Source organism: Pteropus vampyrus, unplaced genomic scaffold, assembly GCF_000151845.1.
Source record: "Pteropus vampyrus isolate Shadow unplaced genomic scaffold, Pvam_2.0 Scaffold251, whole genome shotgun sequence".
NCBI classification, from domain to species: Eukaryota; Metazoa; Chordata; class Mammalia; order Chiroptera; family Pteropodidae; genus Pteropus; species Pteropus vampyrus.
The window spans coordinates 1038087-1059749 of NW_011889032.1; the positions used below are offsets into that span (position 1 = coordinate 1038087).

General features: G+C 41.3%; 1 protein-coding gene across 1 annotated transcript in view; it reads right to left on the reverse strand.

The window, feature by feature from the left end:
* The window catches only part of MYO18B (myosin XVIIIB), a 270882-nt gene that overhangs the window by 106116 nt on the left and 143103 nt on the right, over window positions 1–21663 (reverse strand). Inside the window, exons 27-31 of the mRNA XM_011374654.2 lie at window positions 20370–20524; window positions 16550–16673; window positions 15558–15758; window positions 11670–11780; window positions 7538–7642 (exon numbers count right to left, since the gene is read on the reverse strand). Coding sequence (XP_011372956.1) covers window positions 7538–7642; window positions 11670–11780; window positions 15558–15758; window positions 16550–16673; window positions 20370–20524 — 696 coding nt within the window. The remainder of the gene's footprint in view (window positions 1–7537; window positions 7643–11669; window positions 11781–15557; window positions 15759–16549; window positions 16674–20369; window positions 20525–21663) is intronic.

Genomic DNA, 21663 nt, shown 5'->3' on the forward strand with positions numbered 1-21663 from the left:
CATATACATATACACATATATATACACATATGTATACACACACATATATATACACATATGTATACACATATATACATATCCTTATTGTCCATGTTGAGATAAGACAAAAATCAGATGTGATAATGAATCAGAAAGCACTTTGTACATTGTCAAGTGCTATACAAATATAAGAGATTATGAGTATTGTCTGATTGACTAGAATGTACTCCCTTAGATTCTGCATTACTATTTCTCTACCACCAGTTTTGAATCCTTTGAAAAATGAGTTGGTTCTTAGAACATATCCTCTTTGTTCTCGGATGTATTGCTTTGTGAAATTATAAATGCTGGAGATATTTTTTCATATCCTTACCTGCTGAGCTGAGCTGAGGACCAGGCTTTGTGCCAGGCCCTTTGTCATTGCATTTAACTCTGTGACAATCTCTTAAAAATAGACAGCATCATCATCATCATTATTATTATTATTATCATTATTGCCTTTATAAAAGTGGTAATAGCTTACATTTAGAGGGCTAAGTGTCACACACTGTTCTAAACACTTTGTGGATATCGGCACATTTAGTCTTTATGATAAATCTATGAGGTGTGTAGTATTATAATTCCCATTTTACAGATAATGGAACTGAAGCTTATGGCGGTGAAGTAATTTGTCTAAGATCACATAGCTAGCAATAAGTGGCAGAGTTAGAATATGAATCCAGTTTTTCTGACTGTAAAGAGGTAATTTAGTAAAATATACAATGAGAGAGGTATGTTTTGTTCTTTAATTTTAGTAAAAGTATTATGGAGGCACAGAAGAGCATCATCCAGCTTAGGCTGGGATGGGATCGGGAAGAATCTTAGATAAGTAAGACCTAGCTAGGTGAGGTGAAAGAAGGCTGGTACAGGTAGAAGGCACTGTATGAGCAAAGACAAAGGGTTGGAAAAATGTAATTCTGGATGATGAGCATGAGAGTACAAAACATGGGGGTGGGGCATGTCACAGAACTGGAGAAGTTACTTGAAGCTTCGGTGCTTGCCCTGTGAGCTCTTATGTACTGTCCTGGGGAGATGGAGGTATAGTTGACAAAACCGATCTGCCCAAGGTCGGGCTGTGACTATGCAGGCATTTGAATTCAGGCAGCTCAGCATTAGAATGGAATGCAAGTCTCTAACCACTGCCCCACAGTGCCTAGTGGAACCTGAATCCTGATTTACTCACTCGATTCTTTACCGTGATTGCATTTAATCAGTGTGCCTGGCATCTTTCTTGTTTTTGTGTCTGTTCTTGCTCTGCATACATCCTATGGGGCCAGTTGGCATTAGGGACATTCCTTGACATTGGCAGTGACCGTGCAGTAGGAATGGCACAGATTCTATCATCTTCGCTGCCAGAAAGACCCCAAATGCTGCCACCATATCCTTTTCAGAGGAATCAGTGCCAACAAAATTCACAACAAAATCTCAGATCAAGTCATCCTCCCCTTCATAATGAATTGCTATAGGAGAGGAGAGGTGGAAAAGACTCATTAGGTTAATGGGAAATAAGTGTCATTCTGCAAGTTCACATTTACAGCACAAAGATTCAAATTTAGATAAAGCTGGTGAATAATTAACCAATAAATCTAAATGATGTTTAGTGTTGTGAGAAACTACAATCGAACCTCAATTGTTTCACCATTAATCATAAAGGCAAATTGTTTGGAGCAGTTGTTAAATGTCTATAGTCAAAGAACTCTCTGAGCACTTTAAAATTATGATCTGGAAAGGTCGTTAAGGAGAATCAAGCCACTTTACAAATGGGGAAATTGAGATTTGAAGAGAGAATGTGTGTTGCTGAAGGGTGCACAGCAAATTAATGGCAGCATTGGGCTGACTTATAACGTTATGAAAAAAGATGGCCCACAAAAGGATGATTTTAGTTAACTTGATCTTAATCACTTTTAAGCAGCATAATGTTAGATTTTTTTTAAATACGGGCTTTCAAATAATACGGACCTCATTTCGGAGACTCCTAGGCTATATGATCTTGGGCAATTTGCTTTACTTCTTTCATTTATATGTAGGCACTAACAATACCTATCCTACAGTATTGTTGTGAAAATTAAATAAATTATTTTAGAAAAGCATTATGATTAAGTACTCATCTTAAAGTTTATGTGACTACCAAAAAAATAGAAATATGGTTTGTAGCTTTAGAATCAGCAGTAGAGCAAAAGGGATCATAGACAACATTATCGATCTATCCAAAAGCGGGAAAGGAATAAAGGAAGAAACAAAGAAAGAGAACTATGAACCAACAAATACCAAACACAATAGAAGAGAATATAAATAATTTCAAATATATCAGTAATTATAATAAATGTAAATGAGTTAAACTGTCCTATGAAAAATTAGAGACCAAAATATTAAATTAAAAGGTACCCAATTGTTTAAAGGAAACACACACTCACTCGTACATTTGAAAATGTTGAAAGTTAAAGAATAAAAATGGTCTTGCAGGCAACTAACTAAAAGAAATCAAGTAAAATAAAGCAAGGCAAAAATAATTAATGGAGAAAAGAGGGACATTGTGAAATCAAAGGAACAATCTAGAATCTGCCAAGAAAACGAAGCAATAATAAACTTAGATGCACCGAAAACTATAAACTCGAGATATATAAAAAGAAAACAAAAACAGAATTATAAACAAACCTTGACAAAACCACAGTCATAGTGGGAATATAACAGGACTCTCCCAGATCAAACAGACAGAACCAAAGTTAATAGAAAGTGATCTTTAATATCATATTTTTAACTTTTCCTTGGTGGGTTATGCTTTTATATTTGAATATACTACTTAAATTACAAAACTAACAAACTTGATCTATTTGTCATGTATAGGACAAAAATAGCTAGATTCTATGCCTCAAAAATAGCTAGATTCTTTTTCAGTTGATAATTTATGAAACTTGACCATGAACTGAGGCAGCAAAGAGATCTCAACAATTTCAAAGAAAAAAATGTTATATATTCTATCATATTATGTGTCCAAAGTGGCAGTAAATTAAAAATCAACAATAAAAAGTAACTCAAATAATCCCAAATATTAATGAACTTAAAACTGGTTTCTAAATAACTTACAAGCTAAAAGAAGAAAGGACAAAGGATATGAGAAAATGTGTAGCTTGTAAAGATAAAAATAAAAAAACATTTAAAATAGTAAGAAATATTGAAAATGAGCTAAAATTTTCAACATGAAAACTCAATAAGGAAGAGAACAATATCTGAATTTGTGTTCAATTATAACTACAGAACTTCAAGATAGTAATCAAATGTTTGCCCTACTTCCTAAAAGAAACTAGGCCCAAATAGATTTATAGGCAAATTGTATAAAAACTTCAACATAATTCCAAATGTTATAAAAATTATTTTGGACATGGTCGCAAGCTCATTTTATAAGGTTCATACACTGCTGGACAAAGACAGTGTAAGAAAATAAAATTACAAACCAATCTTATTTATGAACCTGATTTCAAAAATCCTGAATAAAATTCAAAAGAGCAGTGAATTAAAAAATATATGACTAAGTAACATTTATCTGGGAAATCTAATAGGACACATTGTAATATCCAAAATATATCATATTACATTACTAGATAAATGAGACAAGTCATAAGATTGTCCAAAATTGCAGAAAAAATATTCAACAACCAGAGATTTCTAAAAAATACTAGAAAACTACAAACAAAAGACTGATTTACCCTGATTAGATTTACTTATCAATACATACTACAAATGTCATGTAAGTAATAAAACTTTAGAAGTATCTGCATATAGGTTAGGAGCACAGAAAAGATGCTCACTATCTTCTCTAATGTTCACTCTTGTACTAGAGGCCCAAGCCAATGAAATAAAGTAAGAAAAAGAAATAAGAGATCTAAAAATTGGAAAGGAAGAAGCAAAGCTATTCTAATTTTCAGATGGCAAGACTGTCTAGGCAGAAAATCCAAAGGAATCTACAGACAAAATATGAAAAATAATAAGAGTTCAGCAAGATTGCTGGATGCAAGATCAACACAATAATCAGCAGTATTCCCATATGCCACAATAACTAATTAAAATGAAGAATACATATTCTATTCCTAATAGCCATAGAAACTATTTCTAGTTTCCTAAAAATAAATCTAACAAAAACATTCAAGATTTATAGGAAAGAATAATAAAATATATAATAAACATATTTTATTTATAATTATAAAAATATTATGAAAGCCATTAACTTACTAAGAGATATGGCATGCACATGAATGTAATGGTTCAAAATAAAAAATATGTCAATTCTTCCCAGCTCACTTGCAAACCAATGCACTTGAAAATCACATCAGGCTTTGTTATGAAATCTTCATAAGAAGATTAAAGGATTTGGGAATAGATAAGACAATTTTAAAGATGAGTTAGGTAAGCTGTCCTACAAGTTATCAAAACATCACTAAGACCATGTTGTGCAAGAATAGACAAATAAGCCAATTTAACAGAATGGGTAGCCCATAAACATACCCACACATACATGGAAATTGTGGAAAATATTATTCATGAAATAAAACAGAGGTTATCTATTCCAGGAAAAAATAGATTCCTACCTCACACTACATATCAAAATAAAACCTAGGTGGATTAAAGGACTTAAAAGTGTTTTAAAAATTGAGAATTTAAAAAATATACATAGTGAAATATCTTTATGAATTCATAAAGGGAAAGATATCTTAAGACATAAAAGCACAAACCATAAAAAGTGACTGATTAATATGACTACTGAAAAAATACTTTTTGTTAAGTGAAGGACATCATGAAGTGAAGCGATTTTCATTGAGTCGGAGATATTTACAACATATATAATCAAAAATGGGCTGACATCTTGTTTAAGGATTGTGAATGACCAAGAGAGAAAAAAAAAGAAGACAAAGAAGGAACAGGCAATTCACATCGGAGGAAACCATGATAAATGAGAAGAACGCACTTCACCAGTAATGTGGGACAAGGGGACAAGCAGTACAATTTAACACTCAGTGACTGGTAAACATTTTTTAAATCTCTGGCAGTGCCACGTGTTAGTGGAGTTGTGGGGAAGCGCAAACAGAAACAAAAACCTGCTAGTGACAGTGCAAACTGTCACAATCACTTTGGGGAACAATTTGGGCAATATCTAATAACTCCAAAATGATATATTTCTAGGAGCTAGCAATTTCTCTTCTGGCTACATACTCTGGAGAAACTTGCCCATGTGCTTAGTGAGATGGACATAAGAATAGGAACCACAGCTTTGTGTTTTAGAGTGGAAACAATTAAATATTCACCAACTGAAGAATGGAATTTTAAAAACATGAATACTGTATAGCAGTTAAAATGAAGGAATTACAGCTACATATATTATTATGGCCTAATCTCAAAAAGATAGTATGGAAGGAAACAAAGTAAAATACAGAATTACATGTACTGTAAAGTTTAAGGATACATGCAGAAGAATTCGGGATAGTGGCTTCCTCTGGGAGGAAGGGAAGGAGGCGGGAGAGAGGTGGGGGGATTAGGAATGGAAGCCACCAACCATTTTTGAAATGTTTTGAATCAAATACAAGCAAAATGTTCATTATGTGAGCTCTGCGTGCTTGGTGCATAAACATCAATTACACAATTCGTTCTGCTTTTCCATGTGTTTAGCAAATGTCTTAATAATTGAAAACATTTAAAATGATCAAATGTGATAGCTTATTGAAAGGCTCCAGCTTGGTGACTAACACAAAAGTAGCATTTTATTCATTTAAAGTTACCCTCCCTTCGTATGTAAAATTTCTTTTATTTTAGTAATTTTTAATAAAAATCTTCCTTCACTGAGTTACCCGCTTTGTTTTTCCTAATGGACTACGCTGAACAGAATGCAAACTTCTCCTACTGGTTCCCAAGTATCATTCTGGAATCTGGTATTGGGCTGTGCTCTCTTGCACTGATGCTAAAGAGAGAGCAATCTCAATGGGGTTTTTGTTCGTTTTGTTTGTTTGTTTGTTTGTTTGTTTGTTTGTTTGTTTTGCACTCGATGGCCCCAGTTTTCTCAGGTGAAAAGCTAGAAAACCCAACAAAATAGTGACGGGAGTATAAAGTACAGCATAGGGAATATAGTCAATAATATTGCAATTACTATATGTAGTGCCAGGTGAGTACTAAACTAATCAGAGAGTCACTTCATAAATTACATAATGTCTAACCATTGTGCTACACACCTGAAAGTAATATAAAATATTAAATGCCAACTGTAGTTGAAAAAAAAATTTAATGAACAAATGAAAACAAACAAACCAAAAAAACTAGAAACCTAGAGAAGGAAGATCATAAAGCTTTCCTGTTGCTTCTCTCAGCACCCAACTCTCACTTCTATTGCTATGGTAGTTCTTTTCCAGGATGTGGTCATTTAATCGATTTTTTAAAAAATACATAACGAGCACCTATTTGTCCAAGGTCTGGCTGCTCTAGATGACCACTTAGAGCAGGCCCACATTCTTTGTGAACAAAAAAATGACGCTGGGGGAAGATTATTGATGGCAAGATCATTATCAATTAAAAGACAGTGAGTGAACTTTAGCAATACACTAAAATATACTCCTATGATATGTGAAAAGAAATTGCAGGAGCCATAGGCATTCCTTTCCAATGTTGGGGTCTCGTAACACAGCAACACAGCCAGAGAACTGAATATCTGGGGGATAGAGAAGCGATTCCTCCCAACTCTGAAATCATGATTTAGCTCTGTGCTCTGCTGGCTGCTTTATTTACAGCAGTGGTTCTCTGTAAGGGAGAAAGTTGATTTTGCCCTCAAGGGACATCTAGGCATTTCTGGTTGTCACAACTAGGAGGTGTATCACTAGTATCTAGTGGATGGAGGCCAGGGCTGATTCTCATCCCATCATGTCTGGGACAACCCCTACCACAAAGAATGATGCAGCTGGAAAGGTCCCCAGTGCTGTGGATGAGAACTCTGATACACAGTGATGGCAACAACCCACTAAGCTTGTTCTCCAGAAGCTCAGGCAGTTAACTAGCTCACCCAGAACTGTGTAAAGAGAAGTGGCCCAGCTCTGGTTTAAAGCTACATTTGCCTAACTATGAGCCTGGCTGCCTCTAGCAAAAGCCTTGTTCTCAGGAGAGGCTTGCTATGAGTGCAGTGGCCATTCCCATTCACCCCATTAAAGCAGGGGCTGCCTACACTCTCACGCCAATAGCCTCTAACAGAAGGAGAGGTGAGTTCGGCTGTCACTCTGGCTGAGCTCACTTTCTTTATTCTTATGGGTTCTTCTACAAACCCTACTGTGTGTGAACCCCAGAACATCCCCTTTGAAGAGCCAGTGAGTGTGGACAGGGAAAAAATTGGTGGGAAAGAGGGTATTTAGGAGAAGCAGGTAGAGGCCAACTGAAAGGTCTAGAATCTGGCCTGTTCTGAAGACCCCTCCAGTTGGACTCCCCACGAATCCATCTCCCTAATAGAACCCGAATGTATTCTCCCAAATATCTGCTCATGTCCCTCCTTTACCTGGTCACAGAGAGTTCCAATCAAGCCTTCCAAATCCTGCTTCTCATGGAGGACCATCTGCTTCTCTTCATATTCTTGTTCCAGTTGCATTTCCAGCTGGTGGAGCTGTGGGCATAAAGGGCAGATACATGCATAGGATAAATGAGCTCCATCTGGACAAATCCCATAAGGCAGGGACCCTCCCAAGGAGGTGGGGATGTGGAGCTCAAGGCCCCTGGCCCAGCTCCACAAAGGCCGCCCTAGAGATTGGGAGCAGCTGTCTCTGTTGGAGAACTTAGGAACCTAAAATTTTGGTAGCTGGACAATTATGTGGAGAGCTGGCCAATTATGGGGAGCCCCCTGCCATTCACTGTGAAGCCCCACCTCCGGTTACCTACCCATTTCCAAATTATGTTTCCTTCCTATGCCATGACCTGGCTTGAATAAGTCTTGGCACTCTGACTTTTTAAGGCTCTGCACAGTATATTCAACATATTAAAATGCATCAGTCTCCTTTATTACGTATATAAATACACTATGATGCAGTAAATAGAGGTTGTCTATGAGATTACTTGGTGTTATGAACTACATGTCTGTATCCCTCCAAAATTCATCTGTTGAAACCCTACCCCCAACGCAACAGTATCCGGAGGTGGGGCCTTTGAGCAGTAATTAGGTTTAGATGATGTCATGAGGGTAGAGCCCCATGATGGGATAACTGCCCTTATAAGAAGAGGCACCAGAGAGTGTGCTTCCTCTCTCTCTTTCTCCACCTAAAACGAGGAGGTGGTTGTCTGCAAGCCAGGAAGAGGGCCCTCACCAGCCACCAAATCCACTGGCATCTCGATCTTGGACTTTCTAGCCTCCAGAATGTTTTGAGAAATAAATGTTTATTGTTTAAGCTGCCTAGCCTATGATATTCTGGCTGTGATTTCTCAGCCATCACCCAGCAAAAGCAGTCATTTCCTGCTAGAGTGAATACCCCACCAGCCTTGCACATCCCCTTCCCCACCAGCCTTTCTCATATGCCATTTTACCTCTTCGTCCTCCTTCTCAATCTCGTGCCTTCAATGATCCTATTTCACAGATAGGCACACTGAGTCAGAGAGAGGTTCCAAAGTACATACTCTTAATTGTTGCCAAGAGCAGTTAGTTTTTGATCTCCTGGCCCTAGCTCCACTCCCACCCCAGAAGGCATCAGCATTCCCACCCAGGTTACTAACCACTGATTTCCTACCATGGTGAGAGAGAGACTGAGCAGAGCAGTCACTAGATGTGAAGTCAATGTCAGTGTCTGGTATAAGGAGAAAATACCTTTTTCTGACCTCACTCTCTCCCTTTATAAATCTACCCAGGAAAAAGCCTCAGGAAGATCTGGGTCACATCTCTAGCTCACTGGGGCCCTGGCTCAGGGCACTCGTCATGCTCTGAAGCACTCTTAAAATGCACTAGAAACTGTGCAACCTTCACGTGAGGGCACATGGGCAGGGACTGAGGGTTTCTGTCTCTTGACCCATGGAGGGTAAAATAATAGTGATTGATTGATGGTCACATAGGCAGAAAGCAAGTTCATTTCACAACTTTCTTTTAAGAGAGATATAAGGCACTCTGCTCACGTCTGCTTTCGGAATGAACACTGGGGCAGCTAAGACAAATTTTCAAAAATATACAAAAGAAAAAGAACTATCTATCAAGCAAGACAAAGTTTTCTGGAGTGTGTTCTGTAGACTATTTCCATGTGCTATTCACAGATATGATATAGGGGAGGAGAAGGAAATCCATGCTAGAGTAAGTGTGGGACCCATTGAGTTGACAGGTTCTTCAGTGCAGGACTTATCAGAGCCTTTGACGAGCCATTGTACAGGAAGTGCTAAGGGATACAGCATTGCACAAGGGTGATTCTATCAAATGCTTCCTAAATGGACTTTCATGCTTCAAACATTTGCCAAAAAAAAAAAAAAGGTCTTGTCTCTGGTTAAGATATTGGGCTTTGGAGTCAGCCAGACCTAAGTTCAAGTCCTAGCTCAGCTACTTCCCAGCTAGGTAACCTTGGGCAAGTAACTTCACCTGTAGGACCAGGATAATGAATCCCTACAGAGTTTTCGTGAGGATTAAATAAGTTGACAGACATTAAGAACCCAGCCTGGTGCATGGTGCCCAGTGGATGTTCAAAGAATGTCATTCATTTCTCCCAAATATCTAATAATGGAAAATAAGCAGAATTTGGTCCCTTCGTGATAGTTTCCAGCACTTTACAGTTTACAAGGTATTTCTCATTCTTTTATGTCATCCTCACAATAACATAGGGAAGGTAAGCATGTTTTATCACTGCGTTCATTTCACAGATGAGAAAACAGAGTCTTGGGGAAGTTACAAGACTTACACAAGGGCACGCTCATCTATTTGAGCCCAAAACATTGACATTTTCTTTCCAGCCCTAGGGAGTTCTAGGCGCAACATGGCGACCCCTCAGGATGAGCCATAGGAACCTGAGGAGCAAGACAGACAGCAGATGCAGCAGATGCAGCAACATCAACCACTGGAGGTGAAGAACGGGCTCAGTTCTTAAACACTCCCTTGGAGTGATGACAGGAAGCCCGATCTTTCCCAGGACAGATCCTGGCTAGATTCCTGTCTCCTGCAGAGGTCCACACAATTACCAAGACCCCCTCCAGCCCAGTTCAGGACAACGCTCCACAGTGGGCTCTGCAGAGTGGCAAGTTCCTGCACTCTCTTTCTCTTGGATGGATTAACGATGCTCAAGAGAAAGTCAGTCACCAGGTGGGTTCCCTGGCTTCTCTGGGAGAGCCGACAGCCTGGAAATCCACAAACACCAGTATTGCTCGTAAACCTCCAACAAACAAGAGTTACATTACAAAACTCTGGGCAATGTTTCCACATCTGTGCTATCCTTGAATCTTCATTGTCATTCTGCAAAGTAGCCATTATTATCCCATTTGACAGATGAGAAAAGTGAGGCTTTTAGCAAGGTTATGTGATTTCTTCAATGTTCCACATTTGGTCCTTGATGGAGTTGGGATTTGATCTAAGCCTCTGTGACTCCAAATGAAGTAGCAACACTGGCTTTCTTGGGTGTCTTATAAACTGGTTCTCAGTGACCAGAGTTGGATAAAGGGATTTCAAATCACTTCCCCAAGATGACGCAGTTATGTTGAAAGGGCAAAGATTCGAATCAAGAGTCTCTGAATTCCAATACCCAGGCCCTCAATCCCTAGAGTCTAGAGGTCTCTATAGAGAAACTATTTAGGGAGCTAATAATAGGAGTCAACTTTGGGAAATGCTACTTGGCTCCTTCCTGGAGATTCACCATGCACACAAGGCTAGGACAGACCCAAAGAAGCCCTAGAATGATGAAACCTGTTAAATGAGGCTTAACCCCAAAGCTTTCCAGCAATTCCACTTTAAGGATTCATTTTACATTCATATCAGTCAACGTGCCTATAAGGATATTTATCTCGGCATTGGTTATAATAACAGAAAATCAGAAACATCCTAAGTGTCCAACCATAGGAGACTTGTTGAATAAATCAGAGCACCTGCCTAAAGTGAACTACTTTTAAGCCATTAAACATGTAGGTTAGATCTGTATTTACTGACATGGAAGGAGGCCCAGGACAAACTGCCAAGTGATTAGCAGGCTTTAAAACAGCCTAACCCCATCCAGGTAAAATGGTAGTGTGTGTATTGAGTGAAAGAGAGAGAGGAAAGAACATTTAAAAACAGTAATAATAATGGTTTCTAGTTAGTAAAATTTCAAGAGTCTATTGCTTTCTTATGCACTGTTTGAAAGGTCTGCAGAGAGCTTGGATAAAAATGTAAGAAATTATTTGAGTTGGAAGGGAAATAGCCAGAAGGAACTGGCCCCTTCTTGAAACATATAAATCCTTTCTCAAGGCATTACAGGCTCTTGGCAAAAATCTTAGCGTGATTATGCTGGACAGTTCTAGAGGCTTCTGACTCAGTACGTTTTTTGATTACATTTAAGATAGGTACTTCTGCTCCAGTACCTTTGAAAGCATTTAGGAAGCTAAGGTCTCATGTGACTTCAGGAAGAGCCTGTCCCCAGGCCCTGCATCCCCCTCACTTTAAGGAAAAGGGCCCCAGGGCATAGGTGTATTTGCAGCTCACATACCCGCTTCTGGCAGGACTGACGCACGTCCTCCAGCTCTTCCTCCTGGTCCTCACGGTCCTTCTGGTGCATCTGCTTCATCCGCACTATCTCCAGCTCAAAGCGCTGGCGGAGCTGGGAGGCAGCAAGGACAGCATATGAAGGTGACCCTCACCCACTCCCCTGGCCCTCTGTGTCACCCTTGGCATCCCAACTGCATTTTTCATTTTTGGAAAGCATGGATGAGAGCCAAGTTATCTTGCTAGGAACCCAGGAAGGTCAGAAATAGTAGAAATAGCTCAAATGCTGCTTCTATTCACTTCTGTGTTCATAACAGACATCACTAATCAATCACATTCTTTTCCATTGAGTTTAGATGTAGCCTCAGGATCCACGACCCTCTTAAGATGAAACAAATTTGTCATCCCTGGAACAGACACCAGTGATGGTTTTTTGGATGGGTGGATAGGTCGGTGGATGGTTGGTAAGACAAAAGTTTATGAAGATATAAAAGCCTGGAGAAGGAGATAACTGGCCCAAGATGTACTGTGGACAACTCACTTTGCCTCTGCTCAGTTCCCTTTCTTTATAGAAAACAACCATCATAGAATGCTACTATTGGAATGAAATGACATGATCCATGTAAAGCACTTAGCACAGTGCCTGGCATGTAAATATTACTTTCTCTTTCCCCATTACTTTGAAAACAGAAAGGACTATTCTGTCCCTTCTGGGTAGCCTGACATGAGAGCTGTGTTCCCATGAAAGAGTCATCTCTTAAATGAGACCATCCAAAAGTTGCCTAGAACACGAAAGCTGTGCATGATGTTTAAACTGCATGATGTTGTATAAGTTTCCGAAATTGGAGGCAAAACTCATGGGTTCTGGTTCTAGCTCTAGATTTTACTTTCTTGATCTTCATAATTGAGAAAGTGACTCAAGCTCTTGCTCCTCAAATTTTGTGGCACATTAGAATTTCCTAATGCGTTATTTAAATTTAAATTTCAGAGCTTCGCCCTAGACCTATCAAATTAGAATCTCCAGGGTATAGGGTCTAAGAAGCTGTACTTCTCAGCTTTCATTTATCTATATTCTTTAATGCTGTTGGTCCATGGAGCAGCATTTGGAACTCAAAACAATGGGTTACATTGTAGAAGCTCTAACCAAACTTCTGGAAGGTTACAATTACCGTCCATAACATGAAAATTCAGTTGGGGTAAAAACAATCTTGGTCTTTTAAAATATTGATAATATTCTCTGCTACATAGGACTGGGGTGAAGAAAAAAAGGATACTATACATCAGAGCCCCTATTACAGTCTCTGACTTATAGTATGCTCACTTTAAATGTCAACTTCCTCTCTTGCCTCCTTTAAAATGACAGAGGTTATGGGAAGATAATCCAAAATGAGGAGCTTAAGCAAGTAAATATAATATTTCTTTTTCATTTTTTCTCTCCTCTTGGACATTCCTGACATCTGCAATACCATTTATGTCAGGTTTATATGAGTTAACATAAAATCCCCTAGAAAAAGTGCTATATTGTAATCAATAAAAACCTCCTGGATATCTGCAAGGGCACAATGCAGTAGGAAGTTATGGGTGAAGCTAAAGGTGAATGAAAGTGCTGAGTCAGCCTCACCTCCCGCATAAGGTAAGGATGGACAATTAGGAAGCCGCATTAACTTTTCGAGTCCCTGAGGTCAGGATACTACATTCCTGCTTCCGAGCCCTGAGTGGTCTCCTGGTAGTATCTTAAAGAGTTAATGCAGTTTTCCAAAGTGCATGCTTTATTCTTGACTCTGGGTTGCTATGTGATGCATCCTCCATGCCTACAGAGATATGCATCCTTCCTGTCCTACAGAGATATTCTCCCTCTTTTGTGAACCTTCACAGATCCATAGCTGGGGTTGGGGGTAAACCGTGGGATTGACAAGGCTTTGATTTTATTGTACAGATAAAGAGATTGAAGTCTAGAGAAAACAGAAGGCTTGCCTAGGTCATACAGACTGAGCTGCCTTGTGGACCCCATCTGGATGGGACCATATCACAGCTTCTTAAATGCCACATGACTTTCTTGATTCCAGGTCTTTGCATGCGCTATTCCTTCCACCTGGAATTCTCTTGGTCAGCCAACTCAGACTCACCCTTCAGCTCTCAGCTTTGGTAAATGTCACTTCCTCCAGGATGTCTTCCCTGACTATTTCCCCAACTCAGCTCCCAAGACCAGAGCTGCAAGTTATATTTTCCACAACATTCAGCATGACTATAAACTTCGAGAGGGCAGAGACCACATCTGGCTTGTTTGCAGCTGCATCCTTAGCGTCTACACGGTGCATGACACAAAGTAGGTGCTTCATAAATACAGGTTGACTGAGTAAAGAATCTGCTCCAGACCCTGTCCTTCCATGTCCACAGCACCTGGACCTGAACACTCAGCAGGCTCCAACCTGATGGCATGGGGGTAGGCGAGAAGCAAGGGACAGCACCCCAGCCTTCTCCCCACTACACTCTCCACCCTTAACCTCTAACCACACTCCCCTACCCTCCTACCCCTCTCACGCGCACACACACACACACACACACACACACACACACACACACACTGCCTCAGATCTGCTCTGAGTTTTCTACTTTACATATTTACACTGCCTGGTCAGACTTTCCCAATCTTAAAACCTATTCAAAATAATTTCCCCTTAGGGAATCCCACATGAGAAATTTCTTTAGAGCTAAGCATCGGGAAAAGCTTTGCTTTCCCTTGAAAAACTGGCTTGTTTTTATCTTGGGGATAATAAAAAGCATCCAACTCACATTTATTTTTTCTCTCTGGCCACTAAGAATTTTAGAGCTAAAACAATTAAGTGGTAAGATCACATGTTTTGCCTTTCTGCATATTAATTAACTGTCCCCACTCTGCCTTAGCATCTGTTTTAATTTGCATTTTTCTAGTTTGGATTGTTTTATTTATAATTTTTCTCTTTTGTTATGCATATATCTTATAAGCTGCCTCAAATTCTTTACAGAACAAGGTGGGCATGTAAACAAACGAGCAGACAAATAAAACACTCATCTGATAGCTCATTGAGGGTGCTTGTACTAGAGTATTTGATATTCCTGCCTTGTTCTTCTTATATTTTCCAAATACTAGCACTCCCATCTTCCTCAAGAGTATACACAGTACTGTGCGCATAGTAGGCAGTCAAGGCACTGTGGAGTCCCATGGCCCAGGCTCCAAATCCCATCCCTGCCACTTTCTCCATATCCCTGGACCTTGGTCTCCATAATGGTAATGGGGGAGGGGGAGGGGACAACCTGAGTATCTCATCATATAAGATTCTTGTGGAGATTCATGAGATAATACATGGGGAGAGCTTGAGGCAGAGCCTGGTACACAGACAGTGCTCAATAAATGTCAGATATTGGGTCAACAGTTATTAACTGAGCACTAGCCATATACTTGGCCTCATTCTAGTCTCTGGGGTTTCCCTGATGAGCAAGATCAACAAAAAACCCTTGCTTTCTTGAACTTCAATTCTTATTGGGGGGGGGATTTTTGGGGCAAAGTTTTTTTTTTAATATTATTGAATGATATGGCAGGTACTGTGAAGGAGAACAAATTGGCTAAGGAGATGGCAAGTGAATGTGGCTTGAAGATGGGGCTATTTTCAAGAAAGTGACCAGGGCAAGCTTCTCTGGGGAGGTGGCACTGAGGCTAGCAGGTGGTAGGAGTGAGCTAGAACATAAAGAATTTGAATGTCAGACCTAGGGGTTTAGAGGTCCTCTGGGGTAATAGGGAGCCACAGATGATGAGGAGCAGCTGAGTGAGGTACCCATGTTGCATTTTAATTACATCCCTCTGCATCGGAGGCAGCACGGGTCAAGACATTGCCCCTGGACAAGGCTCTCCTACCTGCTCCAGCTGCTTGATGGTGTTTTCCTGCTGGTTCTGAATTTTCTGTTGCTCGAGGGCACTGGATTCCAGCTTCCAGAGCCTCTCCTTCAAGCCAGCGACACAATTTCCCCCCAGAGATGGTGACCCCATTAGCTCCCGCTTTTGGGCCTGTAGCATCTCCACTTCTTGCTTCAGCTGTGAGGTTTCCTGCTCCTTTTGCTATGGAGACAAAGAGAGCAGAGATCTGGAGTCACATGACCATGCTCCCCATCCAGGGTTCCCTCTGCAATCTACTAGAATGGGGCTTTCCACTTTTCAGTGCATGTCCTCTCCACCTCTGCTTCTACAACTCTAACAGCGCCCCCATGGGACACCAAGGGCTGCTCTCTGGAATTGCACAGACAGGCAGGGGTGAGAGAGCAACATCATTGCCTCTAGAGTTAGACCTCAAAGCACATAATGGGAGTTGCATGCCTCATTTACAAGCAGTGCACCTACTGAGGCCGGGATTGAGATGGAGCAGGGAAGAGTCAGTGTGTCCAGAAAGGACTCTTCCAGGTTAGAAAGTCACCTCCAGGGTCAAGGAACTTTGGGCTATATCATGAAGAGGTTCAGAAGTTCTCCCAGAGGTGATAGGAAGCCACAGCAGGGTGAGGAGCATCTGAGTGTGGTGTCTGTGTCATATTTTAATAAAACCCCTCTATATTGACAGGGCTCTGCCACTGGATAGGGATACAGCTTATTCTATGTCAAGCCTCTCACACCCACCAGGCAGGCACCTTGGAATTCATGCAGGGTGACCAGAGCAATTTCAATACATCAAGCTAGGGAGGTCTGATCATCACCTGTGATCCTCTGTTTGTTTTATTAAGGCATGACTCCAGCTGGCTGGCAGACCAAGACCCCACACAGAGTTCCCTCCCTGTCATCCTTTATAGTAGGTGCACGGTAAGGTTTCCTGAGACTCAGCAACCAAGTGCAAAGAGGGCTCTGTGCCCTCCATCCCTTACCTTCAACTGTTGCTGAAGCTGGCCTAGCTCCCACCGGATGCTGGTATTCTCCTGAGTCACTTTCTCACGGAGGCCCTTCTCAAACACAGACTCGCCAAGGGCCTGGGCCAGCTGCATGTCAAACCTGTCCAGGCAAAACATGTGTCATGGCACCAAGGAGGGGCACCTGAGGCAGGAAGGAAAGGGGCCGGGGAGAGGCAGTAAGCTTGCCGAGAACCAGGAAGGGGCGGGGCAGTGGGATGAAATAATGGAGGGTTTGCTTGATGCTTTTATGTAAGGTTGTGGATGTGGGATAGGAATCTGAATACCAGAGAGCAACTTTTAGAATTTATATATAGTTTCCACAAAAATATAGAATACTTACTTAAAACATAATAAAAATAAGAATAAAACTAAATAGAGGTAGAGAATACGAATAAAAAATATAAAGAGAATGCTAATCTATCTGGTTTGCCAAAATATGCCAAAAACTTTTAACCCTACAAGGCCCAGGTTTGGTATCTAATAATTATTGATCAGTGAACAGATGAATGCAGATATCTACACAGAAAAAAAAGATAACCTGCATTTCATATTTTACATGATGTTGTTGGGCTTATGCACTTATAACCAATATTAAAGTAGGGTAATTAATGATAAAATGCTGGACATTTATATATTCAGTCTTTTCTTCATTTGTTTCCCCAGCAGATAACACAAAGCCTATACAGTCCTATTTGGAGCTGTCCAGAGAATTAGGAAATGGCTCATTCGGGGCCCACCTTCCCCTCTAGGATGGTGAAAAAGCACTTTCTGGACTTTACATCATCTCATGTAGTTATTTTGGCCTTTGATCCCTATTATAGATGAGGAAACCAATAGAGGAGGCTCTGCCAAGTCTCAATGAACTGTGACCTTGGTTACTTGCCCTCGGAGCACATAGAAAAGCCCACTGCTCCAGGGAACTTGGTGTGACCAGAATAGCCAAACTGGGAATGGGGGTTGGGCCTTGGAGAAAAGATCTCTCTTATTACAAGATTACTCAATGTTTTTTAACACTAGATGGTCATTCTAAGCTTCAGACTCCTGAGAAAGCCAATCACAGGTCATGTGAGGGAGCCGTACTGTTGGAAATGCCCAGGAGCTTTCTGATTGGCTGTTGGTGACATTATTCAAGAGGTGCTGTTGGCTGCCTCTGAATGGAAACATTGTGATGATAATAATCATCCAGCAATCCCAAAGTGCCAGGTTCTGGGCTGGGGTCCGTGTAGTCCTTCTAACAATTCAGAGGAAACATGTTATTGCATCTATTTTACAGAAAAGAAGTGGAACGATTCAGCCCAAATTTCCAAAGTGGTAGAAGTGGTATGGAGCCCAGGTTCTCTACTGTCTTAGCTAGTCCCCCCATCTACCTGTCCATGTCCTGGGACAGGTGGGGGAAAAAAGTGGGAGCCAGACAGTAACTGATGTTTCAAAGGAGTCCTTGACTTAACAGGCCGCCTAATGCCAAAAATGGTTCCTACAGACCCCAACTTCTGGAATACACCGACTGACCAATCTAGGCCAGACAGATTTGCACACACCCTTCACTCCACTAGGAGCAGGGCTGGAACCCAGTCTCTGGTGAGTGTGGGAGTCAGTGAGGCCTTACTCCCACGACACAGGCTGAGAGTTCCATCCTACTTTGGAACTGAGCTTTGTGACCCATGGGGTAACCATGACAACAAGAAGCCAATCCCAAATGGAACCATTCTGAACCACTCTGAACTTAGAAGCCAAGGTGAAGCCAGGGAACTCTACCAGTGTGGAGACATCCCTCCTTCCTGGGCCCAGCAAACTAAGGAAGCAGCTGCATCTACAATTTGATGAAATTTAGAGAGAGATGAGGAAGTATTGGTAGCTCTAGGTCTCTCCCTCATGATAGTCATTCTGCCTGATTTTCCACCATTAGACTGAGACTTCTACTTCCCTCACAGGCTCCCTGCTAAAACATAAATCTGCCTGGAAGGATAATGGCTGCTGTTTTGCAATTAGCATCAAGATATAAATTAACTTCTACAAAGAGATGGTAGCAGAGTAGAAGGCATCACAGGACAGATGTAAGTCTTGAGAGGAGGAAATGAAGGTATGAAGAAATGGGGACTTTCCCAGGGCAGGGCATTATGGGGAAGGTTCTTCAGTACCTGGAATGAGGGATTCTGCCCAAGAGAGAGAGAGAGAAAGACCAAAGAGATGGAACCTTCAGGCTAAGCAAACTCTGGGGGCAGACCCCCTACCCATCAGAGAACTCAATCCCTCCATACAGCCCCTCGGAACAGGAGAGGAATCCGCAGATGAGAACCAAAATTATCATAGCTGCCAAAGACCTGAGAAATGATGGAGTCCATGCCTCTTCACTTACAGGGCATTCTCCAATACTAGGCAGCCTGCTTAAGTCCAAAGACTCCTCTGAAACATCAATCACTCTCTGGCCCAGAGAGGTGGTATCATCTGACAAGGTCATCCAGGAAATTACCAAGGTAAGACTAAGCCATTTTCCCCACTGCAAGGGCAAGATTTAGCCAGAGCACCTGTAGGAAGGTGGAAAACATTTGGATGTCATCAATAAGATGAGAATAAATCTCTCTTATTTAGGGAGAAGGCACGCTAACAAACTCTAAATTTTTTTCAGATGAAGAAGTCAGCTCAAGAAAGCTCAAAGATAAAGAAGAGAAACAATATTTAAAGCAGATCAAGTTCCAAATCTATACCACTTCCATAGAAATATAATTCAGCTTGCCACCTCTTGGAAAAGAGGCACCTTCAGCAAAACCACATCCTGGCACACATAGAAATGTTCTTCGGGATTTTTATCCAAGACCTTCTGAAAAAGGCAGTGTTTCATCTATTTGCCTCCTATGAAGTTTCCATTAGGGCTTGTCTGGCTCCAAATAGGACCCCTGCACAAATTTCCCCTCACCAAGTGAGCTGAAGAACTTGAGACATAGCCAAGGTGACCAAGGATTAAAGCATCACAGGTGCTGAGGTTTCGCAAAGGAAGCCTGTGAGTGTAGACCTGAATTCCAGTCTAGCCTCCACCATTAGCTAGCTGTGGCAGCATCCCTACGGGAACACAAGTGTGGGAATCAGTTGCAGCTTCAAGACTGGGATCTTGTTCATGGGCAATGTCCATTTCCTGCCAGAACTTTTCACATGCTCTGAAAGTCTAAACCCTAAGCGAAAATGGGAATGACTCAACTTTCTGGCTTCCTCTTCATTTTCTTTCCCCATGTTCAACAATAGGGATAGACAGAAACCAGAATTTAGTCCATCTGGATATACTAACTGTATCATTTAGTGCTCACCACAAGGGGGCATTTTCATCCCCCATTTAAGGAAAGGATAAGAATCTGAGGCTGAGGGTCGAATGACTTGTCTAAGGTAACACGACTTAGAAAGAGGCACAGCTGGGACTTGAATCCGGGTGGTCTGACATCAGCACTGGCACTCCACACCATCGTGCTAAGCTGTCTTCGCCCTCCATAACAAACCTGTGACTTGATAAATGGGGATGTGGAAACCCAGAGAGGCCAAGAAAGTTCCCTAAAGTCACATGGTCAACTGGTAACAGAGCTGAGACTGGGGAACAGAAAAGAATCATTTTTGCTGGATTCTTGGGAGAACCTTACAGGAATAAGGTGTGTGTAAGGGGATTAGGGCAGAAGAAGGAAGGTGAGCCCCATGGATGAGGAGCCCTAGCAGAAGTAAAGGGGCTTAGGAGGAGAAGCTGGAAACCCCAAAAGACCCCAGCATCAATGCAGCTCACCCTGGTGCCCAGGTGATGATGTGGAACTTAACTCACTTTTTTTGCTTTTTCTCAAGCTCGTGGTTACGGCTTTGCTGGTTCTCCAGTAGGAAGCGAGTGTCTTCCAGGTCACAGGTCAAATGGTGGCACTTCCTCTTCAGTTGGTGAGCCATCTTCTTGGCCCCCTCGTAAGCACTCTGCAGCTCCCCCAGCTGTGGGAGTAACAGAATGAATCACCCCGCTCTGTTGGCACCGAAGGGTTCTTTATCCCTTATTTCAAGTAGCCGCCATTTCCAAGATGAGCATAATGGAAAGAGAACAGACACTGGAGGTGGAGAAACCCTGTCTTGTCCACTTTCTACCTATGTCACCTTGAGGAGGCTACTTCTCTGAGCCTCAGCTTGCCCAGGGGTAAAACGAAGGTAATTCCATTAACTTCTAGGGGTGGCTTTTAATTTTTCTCAATAATCCAAATGACAGCACTCCCACATATTCCATACATGCCCTGCCTGCCTCATTCTGACAGTCCCTTGAGGATTATATAAATAATAGCCCCATCAGCTGGCATAACCTAGGGAGCTATGTGAGGATTAGCCTGGAAGCAGCCAAAATGATACATGGAGAAAATCTGACTGGAAACCCAAGAGACAGGCTCTAAAGGTTAGAGCAGTAAACGGCATTTTAGACGGCTGACTTACACAGGAATGCACACGCCCATCCATAAACAAACAGAGAGCAAAGGTTTTTGCATCTTCTTCCCAGGAAACACCCTCCCACATGTCCTAGTTCGGATCTGAGAAAGAGGACAACTCAGAACACTCGTTTTGAAGAAATGGCCTCATTAAGAATTGCTTTAAATAAGCACAACGCTGAGTTAATGAAGCATGTAATTCTAAATTCAGTATTCAAAGGCAAATGGGATGTTTTCTTATATTCAGCAGCTCAGAAAAGGTTGTGGTTTTATTACTTTTTAATGTAACATGACTATCCCCTTTCCCTGAGGATACTGACCCGACTTTATAATTCATTACTAAAGAACTGGGCTATTTTCTTGCAATTGTCCTTCTTTGTTTTTCTACAGTTCAGGATGTCTCTTGGAGGGCCACAATGTAATGTCTATCTTGGACGCTACCAGTAAAACCATCACCACCGTGGAGGATAATGAATCTTGCTTCCATTGTTTATAAAATCCCATGTGATCTCACCCTGGCACACCTCTGCAAGGTGATCTCATGATACTTTTCTCTCACAATGAGGAGATGTATATAGTAATAGCACAGGCAAAAATAACCTCAACTCTCATCGTGCTTACCTCTAATGGGGAGACCAAGAAGGAAGCAGATCATTACGA